The following is a 23,794-nucleotide window of genomic DNA, read 5'->3' on the forward strand; positions in this document are numbered from 1 at the left end:
AAACAAACCACCAAGAGTTACACAGCTTCAAGAAAGCTTCCACAACAACCACACTTCCCATGTGCTCTGGAGAGGATTCCAAGCCTCAAATGAGACTGCAGGCATGGCTGATATCTTTTTGTAACAGTGGACCTAATTATGTTGTGCCTGGACTGCTGACCTACAGAAACTGTGGGATTGTAAATGACTGTTATTTTTACTTGCAGTTTGTGGTGATTTGTTTATACTACTAAAAAACTCGCACAGGAATATCAGGTATATATTAGTCCAGAAAAACAAAACAAATAGGATATATATAGGGAGAGAGAGACAGAGACAGAAAGAAAGAGACAGAGTGAGGAAGTAAATTGTTATGGAATCTGAGAAGTCCCAAGGTCTACAGCTGGAGACTCAAGAGGGCTGATGTGTAAGTTTCAGTTCAAGTGTGAGTCTGAGGCAGGAGAAGACAGATGTCCAAAGATAGTCAATCAGAGACAGTGAATAACCTTTTAATTTTTTGTTGTTGTTCTACATGGGCTTCCAATGGATTGGATGAAGCCACTCACATTGGAGAGGGCAATCTGCTTTCCTCAGTCTATTGATTCAAACGTTAATTTCATCCAGAAACACCTTCACAGACACTTTCAGCATAAGATTTAACCAAATATCTGGGCACCCAGTGTCCCCGTCAAATTAACCCACATAAATTAACCATTATGAAAGATAACAAATGGGTGACTTCATGCAGATACTAGCTATTTTCTGTTGATCTGCTTTAAAATAATGTCCAATACATTGCAGAGAATGAATGAACATTTCCAAGATTTGTCTACAAGTCTAATTGTTTATTCCATTATTTTTGTATTAATATTTATATTAAATTGTCCTATCCTTAATTTTCCTTAGAACTTAATACTCATTCATCCTCTCAAGTAAATTAATAACTGAACAATTAATACCATGTGTAAAAGTCTGTAAATCAAACCAGAATTAGGCACTCAATACCCTTATTCTTTAAGACATTTAAAGTACTATGTGTATTATTTAATTTAGACAAACTCACATAATTATTAGGTGCAAAATAATGTACAATGTGCTATTAATAATATAAAGAAGTAATAGACTGAGGCTTTATTACTGAGAAACTACTATCTAGTGTGAACAGAGCAGACATACATACAGTAACACAAGCAGACTACAACAGAAGTCTTAACATTCCTTGAGATTGTAGGAGAAGAGATTAATTCTGTGGGGGAAGATGAGTTGTAATTGGGGATTGTACGTTTTAGGGGAAAGGTCATATTTGAAATCAGCATCAAAAAGATAGAAAGTACTTTGAAATGTGGAGACATTGTGAAATGTATTATGTTAATAAAGGACATAAACGGCCTATGTTGGTTGTATACTTTTCAAGATAACAGGACAGTAAAATAAAATGGTATTTGAGGTTGGAAGATTTCAGTTTGCATATAAGTTAGTTCACTTATGATCAAGCTTAACTTTTCTGAGCCCCAGATTTCTTGACCATAAAATGGGGATAATATAACAACCAACACTCATGCTGTGAAATCAAATGAGATCATGTGATTGGTTTGATTAAAGTAAAACTTTAATTTTCCCAATTATTACTTCCTACTATACTCTGTCAAATTCTCATCAACAACTAAGGAGCTTCCTAAAGGACATCTGCATGTGACTCCATATCTCTTCTTATACTTTCATTAAAAAAAACCAATTTCAGCAGAAACTTTGTTCAAACTTTGAAAAATTACAATCATCTATTTGACTCAAAGCTTTCCTCCTGTATACAACACATGGACTTTCAACTCCAATATCGTGGAGCAGAAGTGAAAGGGACAAGAAGGTTGGGTGGTATCTCTTAGTCTGTCTTCCATCTTCCTTTATTTTTCCTCTCATGGTGTTCTTTCTGAGACAAGGCAGATAGAATGATAAATTGATCAATCCATAGCTAGAGAATAAGAATTATTTTCTACAGAATTTTAATGATCTGTAGAGAAGTTGTATTCCTTTATTAACGTTTTTTGTTTTGTTTTGTTTTTTACTTAGTAGTATCTTTGTACTCCTATTCTTTTTTGTTCTCATAAATATATGAGTTGGATTTCCTTGAAATCTTAGCATATGACTTCTGAAGAGAAGCAGGGAGAGTCCCAACTGGCTTTTCAGACTTCAGGCTCAAGGATTCCCCACTCCCTTCTAGATCAATAGATTATTTCCTTCTGATAATCTGGCATCACTAAATATCCCCTCCTTGATTCTCAGAAGCCATCTTGGTTCAGAAGGGCTTATGCCCCCAGCTCTGTTCTTTCATGATTTTCTCACAGTTGCCATTAAGTGACCCGGATCTTGCCATATTTTTTCTGATGTTCTCTGACCTCTAACTCCTCTTAGTCCCCTGAACAATGTGCAAGACTATTTATTCCTTCTTCCCCCAGGGCTTAAATTCTTCCATCTCAGCTGAACTCACAGTACTTCCTTCTCAGGATAGGCTTCCCTGTCCTTTCTGGGTGTGAATATTTTCTAGAGATTTTTGATATCTTCCATTGATTAAACCTCTTTACAGTCCCCTTTTTCCTCACACTATTATTTCAACTTCCTGCATGGGCTTCGTGCCTGCCTCTGACTTTGTTTGCTTACATGCAATTTGAAGCTTCTAAATTTTCTTTGGGTTTAAATAAATACATAATTTGTGAGTGCTTTTCATCTTTCTTTTTGCAGAAGAATATGAGAATATTTAGATCTAAGCTTCTGCCATATTCTTACTTGAAGCACATGACTTAATTGAATTTTATGACTACAATATCCTCATGTATCTCTCCCAATTTTAAATATATTTAATATAACACTCCAGTCTGCTTACTTTTGATAGTTGACATTCTTTTGTAGACCCTTTCATAACTAATTTGTATAGACTGAGTGGCAGGGGTGAACAGAAGGCAAGTTTGTGGGAATGCCAAAACATGTTAGTGTAGAGGTATAGACCAAAGTGTTCTTCTGAGCGTGGGTACTCTCCATATGTCCCTGGTATGGACAATCCTCAAGTCTCTCTGACTCAGTTTCCTCCACTCACAGCTTAAAGATGGCAGACACTCAGGTGGGGTTGTGTGGAGAAAATGCTGCAAGTGTTTGCAGATGCTGACCTACTTGGAAGCGTTATTGGTCTCCAATTTTCTCTCTCTCAGTTGCTTCTGATTCTCCTCCAGCTCTGTATATCCTGAGGCTCTAATGCCCACTTTTTTGATATTAGTCTTTTCTATGTACTTTTGGATTTCTGGAATTTTCATGGTTTGAGATCCACTCAAGGAACCTCTTTCACCTTATTATTTTTTTCTTTTTCTTGTTTTGTTATTCATTGCTTTCCTTTCAGTTTTTGGCAATACAAAATGGATCAGAAAGGCCATAATGTATCCTTAGATCGCTATCTTTTAGCTGGAAATCAACATGTTTCCTTCACTTTTCAATATTCTGGTCAAGTTCCTCTGTATAAAGTATGGCTTATCAGTGTTCTTCTTTTAAATTGGTGCATGGTACTGAATAAAATGTTCTCCTTGCTCTGTCATGAAAAATAGGTGGGCCATCACCTCCTTTGTGATACACACGCAGTATAAGACTATGTTAACATATTTTGACAGTTACACCACATTTGCTTTTACAGAAATTAAATCAATTAACACCACTAGGTGTTTTTTATTTTTATTTTTTTTGTAGATATACTGATGCTAAGTCCAATCTTTTTGGATTTGGTTTTTTATATAGCTTATTACTTACCACTTTCTGTTTTCATATAAATTATGATCAATATGACCAAAGCTAAAAATAATGTTTTCAAAGAACCACTACATCTTTTTGTTGAACATACAACTTACATATTACATCAACTAAATAATTAAATTTCATTATTTTCAGTACTTTTCTAGAGAGACTCTTTTTTTTCAATAAATATTTATTGAGTAACCAGCCAGCTCTAGATTCTGGTGATAGAGCAAGTAAAAAGAAACTTCTCATGCACTCATGGAGCTTACTGGTGAGAGGGATGAGAGTCTATGCACACACACACTTCAAAAAAACAGTATCAGTGAGATATTATTGTTTTGCAGAGGATTAAATAAGATGATTTGATAAAAAAAATCTTAGGTAACTGTATTTGTTATTTAGGGTAAATAACTGCATTTTTGTTTTAAGGAAGAGGCAGTGGTATGTACTCATAAAAAGTCTTCTGGCACATGTAACAAGAGAAAATCCCAGAACAATTTCTAGATACAGCCTTTCACATACCAGGGTGCCCTAAAGACACTAAGGTTTCAAAATGTAATTTTATCAAGGATCTCTAGACAGGGCAGTCCATAGGTAACTTAAGGAAGTAAGAATTATAGTTCCCAATTAAGCTGATGGTGTTATGTGCATCATAAATTTAGTTGCACCCATTAAGCAAATAGAGTCAATATGTTTTATACTTTGATTATGATCGAAATACCTCCTGACTCTTTTACCTTGAAAGATCTAAATAATTTCATGTTAGAGAAATTGGGCCAATGGTATATATACTGATGTAGGTGTCTTCTATAAATAATTACTTTGCCTTAGCAAAAATTGAAAGAGTTTATAGCTTTAAATCTATTTACTTCCTACTTGCCTCAAGTTCTAATGTTATTTCAGATTGTGTTGCCCTATATCTGTTTGCAGTGGTCTTACTTTTTAACTGTATAGTATTTCTTACACTTTAATATCCCCATAACATCTCTTCTCTTTCATAATCCCCATTCATTGTTAGGTATGAAGAAAATATGCACTTTTCACTCACTGTCAGTTGCATTAGAAATTGGTATTTTAGGGGGCGCCTGGGTGGCTCAGTTGGTTGAGCATCCGACTTCGCTCAGGTCATGATCTCTTGGTGTGTGAGTTCGAGCCCCGTGTCGGGCTCTGTGCTGACAGCTCAGAGCCTGGAGCCTGCTTCAGATTCTGTGTCTCCCCCTCTCTCTGCCCCTCCCCTGTTCATGCTCTGTCTCTCTCTGTCTCAAAAATAAATAAAAACATTAAAAAAATTAAAAAAAAAGAAATTGATATTTTTGTAAAACAACTTGAAAATAACTGTAGAATGTAGAATGCATGAAGATCTTCCATTTCAAGATGGCAGATAAAACATTTTTCCCTTAGCATTTTAACTCTCCATTAAAATGATAACAGCAGTTAGAAGTAGATGAAATTTTACATCAACAAATAGAATAGAAACAATGCATCCCTGGACAAGAGTTTTCCACACATTTCTTAAAGTAGAAAATGAGGTGATTTCCAAGGAAAAGGTACATAAACATTGGCCTCTAAAGATGGAGGTGGTATTGGAGGTGACTTGAAAGAAGTGCAGACACTGCTCTCTCTTACTATTTGCTTCTTACCACCTCTTCTATGAGGGGGAGCTCTAACCACAGTGCTCAGCTTAATAGACACTAACTGGTCATGTGGACAGAACCCTCCTTGGGTTTGTTTGCATGTTCAACCACAAAGAGGTGTGTTGCTGTCTTTCCTTTCTCCAGGCAGGGGGAGTAAGACCATGTAGATTTCAAGCAATCTCTTTTGTTTATATATTTTTTAACCATTTATTGAACACACACACATATATATATATAGGATGAATATATATATAGATATAGATATAGATATAGATATAGATATAGATATATTGGATGAATATATATATTGGATGAATACTTGGTGGCAGATACATGAAGCATTTGGGATAAAATGGTGAGTAAAAAATAAGATGCTATGTTCAAGAAACCTACATTCTGGTGGGGCGATCGATCACACACATAAATTACCGCTGTGATAATTTCTATGACAATTACATGTTGCTATGGGAACAAACAATGGGATATTTGTTATGTTTTGGCACCATTTCATGAAAAGGTGAAATTCTAACTGCAATTTGAGGAATGAGCAGGATGAGTTAACTAGCAAATAGAGAAAGTAAGAGCACCCCCAAATTGGAAACAGTATGGGTAAAGCACTGTACCAGGAGGTGCTGGGTAAGTTCAAAATTATAACAAAAGGCTAGTGAGACTAGAGAACAGAAAACTAGAAATTTAGGTATGGCCCAGATACATACTGCAGCATAAGATATGTGTGATAGTTAATATTATGTGTCACCTTGACTGGACAAAGGATGCCATATCCATGTTAGTTAGACATTATTTGTGTGTGTGTCTGTGAAGGTGTTTCTGGAAGAGATTAATATTTGAATTGGTAGACTGAGTAAAGCAGGTGGATTTCCTAATGTGAGTGGGCATCATTTAATTCCTGAAGGACCTGCATTGAAGAAAAAAAGCAAAGAAACGTTAAATTCATTCTGATTGTTGAACTAGGACATCAATCTTTGTCCTGGATACTGCCGGTTCTTGGGCTTTCAGACTCAAAATGGAATCTACATCCTTACCTCCCAGCCTTCAGGCCTTCCAAGAAAATCACTGACCCACTGACTGGGTCTCCAGCTCCTGATGGCAGATCATGGGACTTCTCAGCCTCTGTAATCACATGAGACAATACCTTACAATAAATTGCTTTTTGGATATATATATATATATATATACATATCTTTTATTGTTTCTGTTTCTCTGGAGAACTCTGACTAATACAATATATTAAAAGTTAATTGCTTATAGAGTTATAGGATAAATAGTTTTTCCTCAAAACTTAGAAGGGGTTGTTGATGAGAGTCTGATCCTGGCTTAGTACTCATTCTTTGTAGGGGATCAGTTATAATTTGGCTTTCTAAAAAATACTGCTTTGTTTTGTTTTGCTATCTAGAGCTTTTAGGATTATCTACACTTGGTGCTTTAAAATTTTACAGCACGTCTGTGGTGACAAATTGCTCATTATTTTGCTGGAAAATTGGTGGGAACTTACAGGGACCATGCTTTCAATTTATCAAGATATCGTCCATTATTATGTTTCCTCCCTCCAACTGCTTTTAAGATATTTTATCATTAGTTTTCACCAGTTTGACTATGATGTGCCTTAGTGTGCTTTTCTATAGGCTTATCCCGTTTGTAGGTTGCTTAGCTTTTTGAAATTGTAGATTTATAGTTTCATTAAATTTGATAAGCTTTTGACGGTCGTTTCATTATTTCTATAAACATCGTCTGCCCCCCATGTCTCTCTTCTCCTTCTGGATCACCAGCTCCTAGTCTATCATGTTAGATCACTTGACATGGATTCAGAGATCACTACTGCTCTGTTTATTTTTCTTTTTCTGTCTTTTTCATCTATTTTGAGCAGATTATCTTGCAAGATCTTAATTTCATTGATTTTTTTTCTTCTGCAGTGTATAATTTACTGTTAATCATTTGGGTTTGTATATTTTTATTTCCCCACATTTCCAGAACTTTTATTTAGGTTTTGCAATAACTTTCTTTCCTATCCTCATTATTTTTATATTTGATTTTATAGTTTTGAGCATATGGAGAATATTATGATAACTATTTTTATATATTTATCCACTAATTCCATAACTTCTGTTATTTATAATTCTTTAGATTGACTGGTTTTACTGTAATTAAGTGTCACATTTTCCTGCTCTGTGCAAGCAGATAATTTTTTACTGGATGCTTCACATTGTAGTTTTTATAGTGGTAGGTACTAGATTTTCTTGTATTCCTTTAAAAAGTATACTTTGTTCAGGCATGCATTTAAATTACTTAGGATTAGTTTAATCCTTTTAAGGCTTGCTTTTAGTGTGATCTGGAAGTGTCCAGAGCAGGCTTTGGCTTGCTGTGAATTTTGCTCATTACTAAAGAGGGCTTTGGAAGATTCTAAAGTCCCTGAGTATTACAACTTTTCTCCACGATGCCCATCCCAGAGCTTGTTCAGTCTCCTGTTTTCTGGTGATTCTTTTAGTAGCTACGTGGAATCCCATCCAATATATATGTAATGTCAATGTGCAGGCAAAGATTCATGCCTCAGATATTGAAAGCTGTCTTTGTCCAATATTCTCCTGTTTATTATCATTCTCCTCTTTGTATTATAGTCTGGAAATTGCCTTTAGGCAGTAAGCGGGAGCAATTATAGGGCTTGCCTTATTTGTTTCACTTCCCTCAGGTGTCTCATTTCTAGGTTCTTTATTGTCTAACGTCCCAAAACAATTGTTTCATACAGTTTGTTCTGCTTTCTACTTGTTTATAGTGGGAGAATAATTTCTCAAACAGCTAACTCTTTATGAATGCAAGCACTGGTTGATATATTTATTTGCTGTTGTTGGACTTTGTGGATTGATATTATCTTTTTTCTTCTCTGCTATATTTTCTTCTGTACTATGTTTTGGGGTTTATTTCCCTGAGAAAATGGCCTGTCATATTCATTATATTATTTATTTTATTTTTACAATCATATTTTAAATTTCAAGAATCTTTCTTGCTTTCTGATTATCCTCATCATATATTTATGAAAATAATATCTTCTCAAACCTATCATAAAATACTGATTAAACATTTAGGGAGGTTCTCTTTTTCTTTAGGCATTTGTTGGTTTTTATTTTGGGGGGCTGTTTTAGGCCTCCTTTAACAGTTTGGTGATTCTTTGTTTTTTCTTTATGTCTAAGGATAAGTGGATAAAAATTTTATTGTGAGCTTTTTTCATCTTGGGCACAGTGTGCAGTGGCTTATTTCGATTATTGTAGTATGCACATACAAAAATCAGTCATTGTTTTATGGGATCACTAAACATCAGAATGCAGAGATCTTTTCATTAGTATACAAATATATACATTAGTTGTCCCAATCCTCAATTTCTTTTTTTTTAATGTTTATTTCTTTATTTTGAGAGAGAGAGATCAGGGAAGGGGCAGAGAGAGAGAGAGGAAGAGAGAGAGACTCCCAAGCAGGGTCCACACTGTCAGAGCAGAGCCCCATGTGGGGCTCCAACTCATGAACAGTGAGATCATGATCTGAACCAAAATCAAGACTCCAACATTTAATTGGCTGAGCCACTGGGCTCCCCCCAATTCTCAATTTCTTCAGAGAAGAATCTTTTTGGTGGGACAGGAAGGGATCTTATTCTCTAAAAAAGAAAAAAAAATTATGGGCACCTGGGTGGCTCAGTCAAATAGCCAACTTCAGCTCAGGTCATGATCTGGCGGTCTGTGAGTTTGAGCCCTGTGTAGGGCTCTGTGCTGATGCTTCAGATTCTGTGTCTCCCTCTCTCCCTGCTCTCTCTCTCTCAAAAAACACATTAAAAAATTCTTTTTTTCCAATTCTACTTAACCTATAAATGGCCATTATTGTAGACATATATCTTTTTAAACTATTTTTTAAAGTAATGGTGAAGGAAAGAAAAAAAAAAAAACTGCACTGGATCTGCAGCCTTCATCAGACTCCTTTCTTCTGTGGTCTTATTTCCCCAAAGGGTCAATTTTCAGTCTTGCAAAAATGTTCTTTGAAACTGTTCAAAGACTGGGTAATAAAAAAGACTTAGTTCATTTTGCAAATCAAAATAGAATAGATAGATAAATGACAGATGATAGATAGCTGTTTCTGGATTCAGTGAGAATGAATTTGAGTGGGGCAAGAGTCTGTCCAAGGGGACTAGTTGAGTGATTTCTGTACTGGTCCAAATGAAAAAGCAAGTAGTTTGAAAAGATTGGGAAGTGGCACGAAAAGCTGAAGAAACCGAGAGAAGTGAGGGGATTGGTAAGACATTTTGGACGTGGGGAAAAAAAGACATTTAAATCTTTGGTACTGGGTTGGATGGTGGGTGAGTGTGAGGGACAAGGTATACCTCTGAAGAATCCTATGCTTCTAACTTATAAATTGAATGGATAATGGAGCCAGTCACTGAACAAACAAGATATCATAAAAAGCAGTATTCATGAGTTGAATTCAGCTGCTTTTGAGGTCAGATAAGAATGCGAGGGAAGTATTTCTGGCAACATCTGGGTTGGGGGTAGAAATTTATTAGTTGTTTACAAATAGCTTTCTTAAAAGATATGGGCTTAGATATAATCTCCAGATGTTCAACAAAGTATCATGAGAAGAGAAGGGCACCTGGGACCGAACCTTCAGAAATTTAACATTTAATGTAAAATAAGGGAGGGCAACCCAGAAAGAGAGAAAATGCTTAGCAGAAAGAAAAAAAAGAAAAAGAAAAAGAAAAAAAAAACAAACTAGACAAATGAATGCTGTTCCATGGAAGCCAAAGGGAAACTATTATTCCAAGAAAGTAGAAATGTCAAAAGATTTGAATATGACTGGAGTTATAAAAGATGAAAATTGAAGATTATTCATTGGACACAATGCCTTAGAGATAAAAGGCTGATCGTATTTCCTGAACCAGATATTCGAGACTCCTGATTTACCAGCATAATTATTCATAATGCATCCTTTTACTTTTTAAAAGGTGTCTTGGTTTGTACAATAAATTATAGTTCACCTTGCTTAGAGAGGTTATGTTGTGATTATTTAAAATTATGTTGGTGGAGTAATGGGAACACAAGTCAGATTGTCAAGGAATGAAGCATACCTGAGAGATTAGAGGAAGGGCATAGCAATATTTAGCAACTCTGAAAAAAACTTTAATTGTGAGTGGGAGGCAAAAGTGGTAAGTGCCTGAGGAAAGATACAGATCTAAGAAAGGCTGTTGATTTTTGTTGTTATTGTTGATATTGCCTTTTCTTAAATGGGATTGAATATGCAAGACTGCTCTAACATTACAGGAAGGAAGAAGGAAATTTTGCAAGGGAATATAGTTATGTTTCTATGTTTGAGGAAGAAAGAAGTGAGATGATCCTCTGAGAGGAAAGGGGAAAGGAGGCAAGAGGTTAACCACATATTTGAAACAAGCAGAGGAGGACTCAAATGTTAAGCAGTTGGGTTTTTAATATTAAATAGGCAGAGCACAATTTTCTGCCTCATACAACCCCAAAACATGAAATAAACTTTTCCATAGTATAGCTATGAAGCTCAAATGCAAAAAGATTTGGAGCTGAAGCTGCAGGTAATAATACAATGTTACTTTTCCTCATTTCCCCCTCCCCCCACCTTTCTGGGTTTGTATCAGTTTTGCCTTGGAATCTGGTGGCGGAGGAGTTTTTTGTTTGTTCTTTATTTTTTCTTTCTTTTGGTTTTGTTTTGAAGAAAATGAGAAACCAACTCTGAGTGGCTTAATCAAAGACAACCTTATGGACATAATTCACGGCCCACAGAATCAATAAAGAATTGATTCATCAGATCTCAGGAAACAGAAGAACCCCATGTGGTAAAATCATGTGCTATGAGGCCGTTTTGAATAATTTTTCAAAGGCAGTAAGATTGAGATTACTTTATTAATAAGATTTACTTTGGAAAAAAGAGATGTGCATCATATGTATGTGAATGGGGGGTTGTTTGATGGAAGAATGAAAGCTGGTGACAGGTCAATGAGACATGAGAGAGGATGGGGCACATGGGAAAACTCAGGCACTCCCGCTTGGCTAGAAAATGGGATGGGAGGGGGAGAAGCAGCAAGAGCAGAGAAGAACAGAAGGAGTGGGAGGTGCATGAAGGATCTCAGATATGGGCCAAAGGCATTTGGATTTTATGCTAAAGATAATGGGAAACCACCTTCTGCGTTTTGATGGAAACCTGTTCAGTGTGTAGCTTATGTATATTAGCCAATTTAAGTATTTTATTTTATTATTATTTTAATGTTTATTTTTGAGAGAGACAGAGGGAGACAGAGACAGAGCACAAGTGGGGAAGGGCAGAGAGAGAGGAAGACAGAATCCAAAGCAGGGTCCAGGCTCTGAGCTGTCAGCACAGAGTCCGACGCGGGGCTTGAACCCACAAACTGTGAGGTCATGACCAGAGCTGAAGTCAGATGCTTAACTGACTGAGCCACCCAGGTGCCCCTAGTATTTTATAGTATCAGATGGTATCTGAAGTAATAAGCAGTCTGCAGGTTGCTTTTCTCACAAAAAACACAATATAAACATCATGAACGGGTGCCTGGGTGGCTCAGTTAAACGTCCAACTTCGGCTCAGGTCATGATCTCATGGTCTGAGTTTGAGCCTCTGGCTGGGCTCTGTGCTGACAGCTTGGAGCCTGGAGGCTGCTTCTGATTCTGTCTCTCTCTCTTTCTGCCCCTCCCCTACTTGTGCTCTGTCTCTGTCTCTCTCTAAAAAATAAATATAAAAACAAATTAAACATCACGAACTTTACTGAAGCCGAGAAGAAAAAACGAAAAAAAAACAAACAAACTAGAAACTTCAAAGCAGAAAACTATGAGAAAGTCCTGTGTTTCTCTCTTGTGTGACTTGAACGTCCTACTCGCTTTCCTGCCAATGCCATTCTTCCTCTCCTCTGAAGGACCTCTGTTTATGCTTCAGCCGCAAATATTGCCTTCTCTGAGAAACCTTTCCTGGGTTCTACAAGATTTAATTACTTTTACTTTCTGCTCTCTTACTTTAGGCCTCTACTATAAGACTTAAGGCTTTGCTGCTGCTATATGTTTACATGTCTTTTCTCTCTTAGCTCTGCATTGGGGCTAGCCATTTTGTTGGTTATGGAGTGGTATAGGACTATTACACTAAAGCCTTTCCAAGTTACAGTAAAACCTTGGATTGTAACTTATTTTGTGACAAACATTTCTAATATATTTTAACTTGATAAACAATCGATGTCTTGCAATAAGAGTAGTATTTGAGACCAGACGTCATATGATCACAACTGAGCCAATGGTCTCTCTCTCTCTCTCTCTCTCTCTCTGTCTCTTTATCTCTCTCTGTCTCTGGAACCAATCTCTCTGGGATCAGTCTCAGGCTGCAGTGACCACTGAGGAACTGATGGATCAGGAGCAACAGCAAGAGGTTATGGAGGAGATCTTGGCTGCGGAGGAGGAGGAGAAAAAGGCAGAGGAATCCCTCACTTCAAATGAGATTAGGGAGATGTATAAAATGTGGGAAATGGTGCAAAGTTTTGTAGAAAAGCACCACCCGAAGAAGGGTGTAGCAGTGTGAGCGATGAATCTATTTAACAACAATGCAATGCCACGTTTCTGTGAAATCCTCAAAAGGAAGCAAAACCAAGTGTCATTGGAAAGGTTCCTTCTTAAAGTTGCACAAAAAGAAAAAGATTCCATTGAGCCAATAGATAGCAGTAATTCCATCAGTGATAGTGAAAGTCGTCCTACACAATAACCCTCCTCTCTCTTGTCTCCCTCACACCAGCCACGAAGGTTTTCAAAGGGGAGTGAAGGTTAATTTATTTTTCTTTATATTTTGCATTTGCTTTATTATTTTGTATTATATTACAGTTCTGTAATCATTTTTATATGAATATTTTTGGGTTGTGGAAAGAATCATCTGAGTTTCCATTATCTCTTGGGGAAATTCGCTTTGATATACAAGTGCTTTGGATTACAAGCATGTTTCTGGACTGAACTATGCTCGCAAACCAAGGTTTTACTCTATTTTATTATAGATTTTGTGGGTAAGCGACATCCATGGACTGGGGAAAAATTCAAGAGATCTTGAAACATGTGGATAAAAGAGGTCATTGACTTATTTATTCATAGGAGAATAATGACCCATTTGGAGACCATAGTAGCCATGGTCTGTGTGGACTCTGTCCCCCACCTCCCACCCACCCACATCCTCCCCCATAATGCTGGGGCTAGGAGGATAAACACACATTTCAGAGCCTCTTGCGCTGGCTGGATTCCATTTTGATCTGTCAGTGAGAGGCACTTGCAAGGAAGTCTAAGTCCAAAAAGTATGGAAGATTTTTGTTTTTCCTGCTTCTGGTAGGAGAGGCAGAGGGTGTGAGGCGGGCTCCCAGACTTCAGATGAATTTTTGTGGCTGTTCTTTAAGCTCTGTGCTCAGTGGCTCCATCACCAGCAGCAACAAAGTTTCTAATCATCAGTACAATGTCGGCTCCTGGGATTATCACAGATTTCCTAGCCCTAGTCAGTAGCAGTTTCCTGAAGTCACCGATTTCTAAGAAACATTCATGTTTTTGTTACATTAACCCTGTTAATAATTTTGTAACCATTTTCTTGTTTTAAAATGCCCCTGGCTTGAAATACTCACACTAGCTAGCGCAGGGCAGGTGGGGAGATGTTGGCTTTGAATAGGATGGTAGCAGTGAAGAGGAAAAGTGTGTAGCTTCAGCCATGGTTTACAGCAGAGCCAACACAGCTAGCTGATAGATTGGATGTAAGGAGTAAGGGAAATGAAAGGATCCAAGATGATTCCCACTTTTTAGTTAGAAAGCCCACTGTATTTCCTGAGATAGGAAAGCATTGAAGAGGAACAGTTTGGGTAAAAACTGTAACTGTGCTGACATTATATCAGAGAGCATTTAGGATAGCAGAAGGCCTTATAAGAATTCCTCTGCCTTTATAAGGTTACTATAGTTGAGGAAGGAGAGGAAATAGACTGTGCTTATAAAATTGTGTCATTTAGAAAGGCAAGTTAGGTTAGTGGTTATAAGCGTGGGCTCCAGGATCAGACTATCTTATTGGGAGTTTATGTTACTTTGAGGATTTTATTTTTAATCCAGAAGGCAAGTAAGAATTTCACAACAAACACAGAGATCCACCATCCAAACTGACAAGTAATAAGAAAAGTAATCTAATCTACCACTTTGCTATTTTATTGCATTGCTTAAATTTCTTTTTGTGTAAAAACACAAGTGTTTTAGCACTTGTTTCCCACCTACTACCATGAATTAAATTAGGTATTTATTTTTTTTAGTCTGTATTTTCATACTTTGAATACATATATACATACCCATGGAAAACATACAAATTCGTATATTTTAATTTTACATCATGAGTAGAATAATATATTATTCTGAGAATGTGTTTTTTGAATTTTTATATCTGTGTTTGTGTGTGCATGTGTGTGAGTACCTGACAGGATGGTAAGTTCCCAATATATACTAGCTATTGTGTAGCAAGGATATTGGAGAAAAAACACTCTTCTTTAGTCCAAAGGAGCCTTAACAAAAGCCCACGGAGACAGGCATGTATCCCGAACATACGGTGCCTTTACGCTATAGCTCTGCTCTGTCAATACCCTTGCAATAGCCTACATTATCTATGGGTACCTCTGTATCTAGTCCCGTCATCACTTAAACTGAAGTGTTATATCCTGTGCAGTCCTAGAAGCTGCTAATTGTGCTAATATCATTATTATATTGTGTTAATCATTATACCTCTAGCACTGAATACAGCGCCTGGCCTAGACTAGGATCTTTGTAAATGTTTGCTGAGCGAATAAATGAGTGAAATCTGCTACCTCATGTGAATACAGAACGCTTTTTGTGTGATAACTGACAACATTCTTTTGAGCTAATTTGAGGAAACAAAACTCTTCACACGGGAGCTGATAGAAATACTGTTACTTGATGTTAAAACTTGTCACAACCTGCAAACCTAAATGGCCCAGCATGAGAACTGTATGTTTGAAAAAAATGGAAGACAAAAATGAACATGATAAAACCTTGTAGAATGTTCTCCGAGCAAGGCTTGTTCCTCTTTGGCTGTGATATTCATTACATAAAGGTAATCCATACGTTAGCACCTATACCTGCTAATAAATAATATCCATTTTGTGTACTTAAAATACTATATATCTTGTCATAAGAAAACACAGTAGAGCAATGTTTTGCACCTATATTTAATATGTTTAAATGGGCATTTTAAATATTACCATTTTACTGCACATTCTCATTGCATTTCTGAATCAGAACATATTTCTTGAAAGATGCCTTTACTTTATAGTACTATGTTTTCAATGATGTACAAACATTTAAGTGACTGAAATATAAGATATTCACTCATATTCTTAATGGATGTGGTATCCCAACCAATTTTTTGTCACTCCAGACCACAATATACTTTTCGAAGTAAGCTGCATATTAAGTCATGGGAGTAATCCATTAAAAAGTTGTCAAATAAATTGAGATCACACTTGGGCTAAATATAAAGAGCACTAAATTCCTTGTGGGCATCTACACATTATAGAAATTAGACATTCAACCCCATATAGTGCTTAAAAAAACACAGATATGTGCCTTTAAATCAATGTCATTAAAAATCAATCATAGCAAAGACAATGACAATGAAACTTTTTCTTTTCTATGAAGAAAAAGATTTCTGAATCACAGATGATAATCAAAGTATTTTGAACAATATTCAACACTATAATAGTTTAGTGCAATTTTGTAATGGGGATACCCCTTGAGAGATATTTGTTTTAAATCAAAGCAAATTTAATTGGAGAGGTTGTCCTCCAAATTTATCCCAAGTTAATTTATAAATCTTCCCCTGCTCATCTTCATTCTTAAAGGCCATAATTTTTTTTTACTATTATACAGTTGAGAAAATTTATTTACTATAACATTTTATATATCAAATATTGCTACACTGAAGACATGATTAGAAATGCATGGTATACATTAACATTTTAAATACATAATATGAAACTAGTATCAAAATGATGTGCTGATTTTTCTAGAGGTCTATAAAAACAAACTAGTCCTTCAGAGTGTTCTAGAAACCTTTTTTTCTTCTTCTTTGAATACAATCTATTCATATTCTCCAAGTAGCAAGTTAAAATGTGTGGGATATATTTGCCATTAAACCTTTCTGTGTGAAATGTAAACACTAAATTACCTAATAGAGTCCTATCTCAGCTTCTAAATGGAATTATTTATAACATCTTTGGAATATAATTATACGAGCTACACTTAACCATCTGGGCATTTTGCTTCCTGCAGACAATTTGCAATGGTATGGTAAAATATTTTGTTTGCTTGTTTGTGTGTTTGTTTCTTATTAAACAGATATGATAAAACTGTCTTTGAGGAGTAATCACATTTTGTTCTGACTCTCAGAGTAAGGTAGTCCATATGCAGGAGCTTGACATAAAGATAAACAAATAATAATTACTAATATAAATAAAACACTCCTGCATATATAATGAAAGCCTGATTTGACAATGGCCAAGAATTTCAAAGGACAAAACACACTCCAAGTAGTGTTCATCTGCAGAGTAACATATCGAATAAAGATCCTTTAAGGAAAGAATTATATACTTACTGAGCCGACCAGATAATTAAATAATTACACATTTTGATTGAAAAATGTATGTAGCTCATTAAAACAGAGACTCTAACTTCACTTCTCTTCTCTAACTAAGCTTCTATTCAGATGCCAAGTTTGTACTTTAATTAGAACAAAAGACCGACATTAACTTCAATGCAACATAATAATTCATAATAATGATCGTATATTAATCTCTTGAGCTTGCTGGAATCTAGCACATGACATATGGCATAGTACAGGCACCTGTGCAGTCCTCTAGGGACTGAGGTGGTGCATATTAATTAGCCCCTGGGAAATAAAATCTGTTTCCTTCTGAGAAAAGCTACCTCCGTGCTTATTGGTTTACAACATCAAAGGAAGTTGACAGAACACTGTTAGGCTCTGTCTATCCTCATTAAAGCTCTGTCTAGATATAGGCACTGAATCAGCTGCTTCTGAGTTAATTCTTGACAGAATCCTGCTTAAGAAATTAGAGTAGCCATACATTTCTTTGGCTTCCATGATTGGATTTTGGCTGAAAACATCAAAATTACCACTCTGGTTACAGAAAATTACTTAACTATATAGTCCAAACATAAAATAACGAGAAACATTTTAAACTTTGAAGCAGCTCCTTTTTCTTGAATGCTACTGAGAGTGCCTTCGATGTAATCCTTTGCTTTGTAAATTTAGATGCAATCTGAATATGAGATTATAAATGTCTTTAAGAAATATGTCATCTCATAATAAGCAAAGTATCAAGATTCTTGGCAGTCCTAGGTATGCTAAAGGCACTTCAGTGTATATCTTCTAAGGATAATTGAAAGGTATTATGGAAATAATACTGGCTGATAAACAGATAAATATATATTGAGATGAATAGATCCTAAAATTACTTTCTCAGGCGGAAAAAAAAGTCTAATCCCATTGCTAGAGAATATCTAGAAACAGAAAACAGAAAATTGAGTGGATATGGTGATAACCAGAAAAGGCTACATTTAAAATTTCTTTTGCAACTGTCCTTTCAAATTCTTGTCACTTGTAATTCTCAACTGCATAAAACAAACTCACTTAACTGAAAAGTGTTTTGTAATTGTTGGGGTGCTCAGAACTCCTTGAAGTTTTTAAAAATCAGAGTAGCAGATTCTGAGGTTTTTAAACTTACGCCAGACATGCAGATTCACTAGCAGCTAAGCAGAGTCTTTCTTTTCTCAAATATCACATTGTTTAGTTCTCCCTTGGGTTACATTCATGATCTTGTGATGGTACAGTCACGTTGCTGATATGTTTATTGGAATGTGTGGTTCCATTTTCCTTCCGCTCAACACATGGATTGACAGTTTAAAATTATTCTTTTCTGCTAGTGGAGTGTGTGGCGAAGGCACATTTAAATAGCCTATTAAGCCAGTGAGATGACAATGTGCTACCCTCAGAGAAAGCTTAGTTTTTGGAGTAATTAATTACACATTCCACAGAATGTCTCTTGAGAACACTGTTGGCTAGGTCTACCAATTTATTGTGCAAATAATTATAGTTTTCATTTGAGGCAAAGTTGTGGATTGATTATTAGGCAGATGGTAACAAATCATTGTTTATTTTCTTTTTGTGCACCTATTTTTTTCAATAGGGGAAACTTATTGAATGCCATATATATATATTTAAAGTCAATTAGTTATATATGTATATATATATATATTTAAAGTCAATTAGTTTTTATACCATCTTTAAGGATGATATAAAACTGTGGTTGTAAATCCCAGCACCTGCTCTTTTTTTATTTTTCTGTGAAATTATACAGGCATTTTGAGGAGGAAATTGTGAAATATGTGGCTTCTCATCATTTTTACTATGTTACATCTAGTTGCCATGATATTTTATAAGTGTACACTTATTTTTAATGCTTTTATAGATACCTTCTAATTTATCTACACAAGTCCATCATTGCTGGGGTGGGCAAACATCATAAGGAAGGGTGCATTTGTTTCTTCAAACTCTTTAATTAAACCAGTAAAGTGGCAGGCTACATAGTCTGATCAGTTGTACAGAAATACATTAAAAGTTGCAGCTATACAACTTTCTGTAAACCAAAAGATTCTTGTGATGTTTTCTGCAGAACTCAGTGTGAAGAACACAGGACTGCATACCAGAGGGCCCAGTAGAGAGACACCTCAGCCATTTTTATTAGATGTAGAATTTTGGACAAGTTGTTCAACCAAATTGCTTCATTTTTAAAACTGATTATTGTAGGGGTTCAATTAGAAGAAACAAATGTATGAAAAAGTCTCTAATAGTGCCTGACATGTAGGAAGCACAGATATTAGCTGTGTCTGCATCCTTTTTTGAGAGATACAATGGTTTCTCTCTTTGTTTTTAATGGTGCCTTTAATAGCAAAGCTTTAGGTCCCTCCTGTTATTGTGACTCTGTATTTTATGTAGATATATTACCAAGTAATGTTTTAAGACCCAGGGTTGGTGTAGATTAGAAATTCTTAAACTTCAGTGTATATATGTATTATCTGGGCAATCTTGCTAAAGATGAATATTCCTAAGCCTCACTTCCCCAAATCCACATTTTGAGAAACACTTATTTAGACTGCTGATTTAATAAAGAGCTGAAATGTCCTCTCATAAAGGGCTTTTACTCAATGCCCTCCTTCCTGACTTATGGTGTCATGGAGAGATTCTCCCCACTTCCCCCATTACCCAGTCTTAGTGTCCTTTTCCTGGGTTCCCTGGGACAGTTTTGTTCATCATGTAGTCAGAGAATGACTAGTTCTTAATTAAAAGCAGTGATTCCAGCCCACATAGCATCTGGTAGAATGGCTAGTTACATAGAACACACTGGAAAAGATCTTTTATAACCCTAGCACCTCAGGGAATGAGCTGGATATACCGCATCAGAAAGCAGAGAAGCTTAAATTCCAGTGCTTTCTAGTTTAGTGTTTTTGCTCCTAACTAAACATGTGACTATATCCACATTGCTAAATCACTCTGGCTTCACTTATCTGATGGGAGTGATGATGCTTTCCCTGGCTGAAGGGAACTTCCTAGGGCTTAGACCAGAATGTCTCTCAGGCTCTTTTGCCTTGAGAATCTCTGCTTTTCCACAAAGGGCAGTAGCTCATGTGAACCCTTCCTGAATCTAAACCCTTCCTGCCACATTTTCTTGGGAGAATAACCTTTTGTGACTCATTATGCCCTGGTGCAAATCTATGTACGAAGGATTGTGAGAGGTACCAGGCACCCAGATATCTCAGCAACAATTTAAACCTATTATCAATTCACCAAAACACTTGTTATTAACTTGCATAGGATTTTATTTACTTGGATTTGTTAGAGAAAGAAATAAAAATGATATAATAAATTTAGCAATGATGTCTAGGTCAGAGGTTTGTTGCAAAGATCTAAAGCAGCATCTATAGAATTAGTGGACATCTGTTTTAATTATAATACTTTCTTCACGTCATCTCTTAAATAGACTAATAAAAACACATTAATACATAGTTACGTTTAGGTTTTTTTTTCAAATAGCAAATACCACATAATTTAGAAGGGCAATACTAATATTGAGATTTGTATCTATGCAATGTGGTTTACCTAGGTACACAATCAATCTTTAAACCAAAATATACAAACATATACTTTGTGCTCTCAACAGTCTTACAGACTAAGGGGGTGAGTTTATTTAAGATTGAGTTTTAAAATGATAAACCATGGGGGCACCTGGGTGGCTCAGTCGGTTGAGAGTCAGACTTCGGCTAGGTCATGATCTCGCGGTCTGTGAGTTGAGCCCCGCGTCGGGCTCTGTGCTGACAGCTCAGAGCCTGGAGTCTGTTTCGGATTCTGTGTCTCCCTCTCTCTCTGCCCCTCTCTCACTGATGCCATGTCTCTCTAACTCAAAAAATGAATAAACATTGAGAAATTAAATGATAAACTACAAAAGTAATAATTATTTGTTTTTGTTTGTTTTAAACTCAGCGCCAACTCCAAAATGTTGTTTTAAAGTAACTTCAACTCCAAATGAAGAACTGGAATGAATACACCGAAGTCTGGTTAAAATGTTGGAGACCCTTTGGTATCAACACTCTCTTTTTGGGCCCAAAACATGTCTGTCTGTGTCTTCTCACCTCTGTTCTGCTGCTAATTTCTGTGGAGCAAGAGAGGGAGCTGATGCTGAGGCTCACGGGTGACTGCTCCTTGGAACCTTTCCCTGTAGATACTCTTCAACATGAGAAATATTTTCAAGCAAGTACATTGGTTTAAAAAAAAAAAAAAACATTGTAAGGTAGTTTCATTTGTCATTTAAAAATATGCTCACACAGGCAATTCATATGAAAATGGATTTCTGCTTGAATTATCTAGCTAATTACATCAATTCTCTTCTTTGCCTTGAGCTTATGCACATTACTTATGATGGCAACAGCTGACCCCTATAAATCAATTAATCGATACTGATTAATTCTTTCCCCTCAACTGTCGCTTTCTTTGAAATGAAGAGTAGGTTTATGCTTATCCATAAACATCGGAGACTTAGACATACAAGCATTGTCTGGAATGTATCTAAATGTCTGTCGTTTAGACATACAAGCATTGTCTGGAATCTTGTTCTGTCTTGTATCTAAATGGGAAGTGTGTTTGAGTGCAGTGTTAGGTACAGACAGTTCACATAAAATATGCTGAGGACATGCTTCCTAGGAGGCATCGCTTTATTCAATACCAGAAGAACATTTCTAAAGAGAAGCTCACAGTTTAAACTGTCATCCAATAGAAAGAATTGTAGGCTTTTGGGGAATAGTGGATGCTAGGGCCATTCCATGACAGTGTCAACATGAAAAACTTCATTTTCCACATGAGAGAAGAATCGAAGTGTGGGAAAGACACACTCTTGTAGTAACACTGTATTTTCTGCATAAAATTAGAAGTATGAATATTTTCTACTTTTGCATCTTAGTCACAATGAAGGATAAAGAAGGAAAAATATCAAAAGTTTCTTCACAGAATTAAGAAGTTTTTCATTGATCAAACAGCTATTTCTTTCATTGTGAGTCCTTTGTGTCAGTGGCAGAAACAGCAGTTTGGTGCTTTTTAAGATAGTTTGGGTTTTCAAAGAAAACTTCGCTACTTTCCTGTGGAAATTACATGGTATTCTGTTAAAACTGCCTTCCAGGAAGGAGTTTCAGAAGAGATACAGGTAGGAAGAACAATGCAAAATGCTTTCATTTCAGAGTAGCTAGGTTTCAGTGCTTCCTACAGAACGAACAGAAGAAGAAATAAGAAATATTTTCTCCCTCATAAGACATATATCACTCCTGTAATTTTTACAAAATCAACTGAGGCAAATTAGGGGTTTCAAAGCTAGTCACCTTATAAGTTGTTAGGAAAAAATTTGCATTTAAATTGCTCTGTGCAGCTACTTTGAGATTTTCCCCTGGAATGTTTATGGCTCTTTTTTTCATTAATACTTAAAAAAATACAATTTCATAACCAGTGTATTACTACATCTAGTTGTATTATGAACAGGCACTTCATTTCATAAAATAGAAACATTCAAAGTGGTTTTGGTCGACCAATCATTCAGTCGGAATACTTGAATTCTTCGTATTGAATACTTATTAGGGAAGTTAATCTGAAACCATATCAACTTTCCATTTCTATTACAGAAACTAGGTCATTAATAGCTGTAACATAGGGAATAACTTCTGTTCCTACATGGTTTATCCCTAGAATTGAAGATTGTCCAGAACTTCTTGGAACTTTGCTCCCCAAATATTTCATATATATAAAAATACAGCAGATTTCTTTTTAATAGATAAACCTTAGGTATTATTTCAATAACTTGCTTTTACATATTCAGAGATGTAGATATAAGAAAATATTAAATGTGCAAAATGCTCTTTTATATGTACATTTAAAAATACAACGTAATAATAGCTTTGGAATTGTAAAAAAGTCATTGGGGGGAAAGTCTTCAATGTCAGAAAATCTGGTTAGGTTAGAGCTTTTGCTTGAGGAATTGTAAACAAACTTCTTAAAATGCTGAGAGTCTTCTCAGTTCTTTCCAACGAAGACACTGTCGAACACATCAAGTCCTGCTTTAAAGTAAACCTGAGCTGAATTAATGCTGTTCAACACCTCTGACAGGGCTTCCTGAATGGTCTCATTTGATGCAAGTAACTTGCAGTGCTCCCAAGCCTCCAGGAGTATTGAAAACTGGCTTGTCTTTCCATCAAGGTGGTACAGGATATTTCTAAAAACAAATACAGAATGTGTAAATGCTTCGTGCACAATGCTATTTTCATATCAAACATCATAATAAAAATTTCCAAGAAACGGTGACATTTGCTGTAAATGAAGAAATTATAAAAATACAATATTGTCTCCAACCGCTAATGAACTAATGGATATAGACGTTGATCAAATTTCCCATACTGATGAGGGATAATTAGACATTATATAGCTCCCTCATGGCAACATACAGCACTATCTATGAAACAAAATAAAGGAGTTTTGCTAAAAAAAAAAAAATCTGAATCTGATGAAGCTTCTAAATCTAATCGCTAATAAATACAAGAGAGACAGAGAAATATGTTAAATGATATGACAATGTATCATTAGCAAATACAAATGGTGGAGAACTCTATAGGACAAATGATCCAGTGTATTCAATAAGCAAACTGCAATAAAAAAATAGGTGACAGAAAAACCTCTGGACTAAACCTCATTCCTGCGCTATTGACATCTGG

At 35.9% G+C, this 23,794-nt stretch overlaps 1 protein-coding gene across 10 annotated transcripts in view; it reads right to left on the minus strand.

Moving 5' to 3' along the window:
• Positions 1 to 20,344: 20,344 nt before the first annotated feature.
• The window catches only part of NAALADL2 (N-acetylated alpha-linked acidic dipeptidase like 2), a 1,320,599-nt gene continuing 1,317,149 nt past the window's right edge, over positions 20,345 to 23,794 (minus strand). For all 10 annotated transcript variants that reach the window (XM_027061407.2, XM_053221202.1, XM_053221203.1 and 7 more), the window contains one exon: positions 20,345 to 23,298. In XM_027061407.2, coding sequence (XP_026917208.1) covers positions 23,100 to 23,298 — 199 coding nt within the window. In that variant the 3' untranslated portion in view covers positions 20,345 to 23,099. The remainder of the gene's footprint in view (positions 23,299 to 23,794) is intronic.

Source organism: Acinonyx jubatus, chromosome C2 (assembly GCF_027475565.1).
Source record: "Acinonyx jubatus isolate Ajub_Pintada_27869175 chromosome C2, VMU_Ajub_asm_v1.0, whole genome shotgun sequence".
Taxonomy (NCBI): Eukaryota; Metazoa; Chordata; class Mammalia; order Carnivora; family Felidae; genus Acinonyx; species Acinonyx jubatus.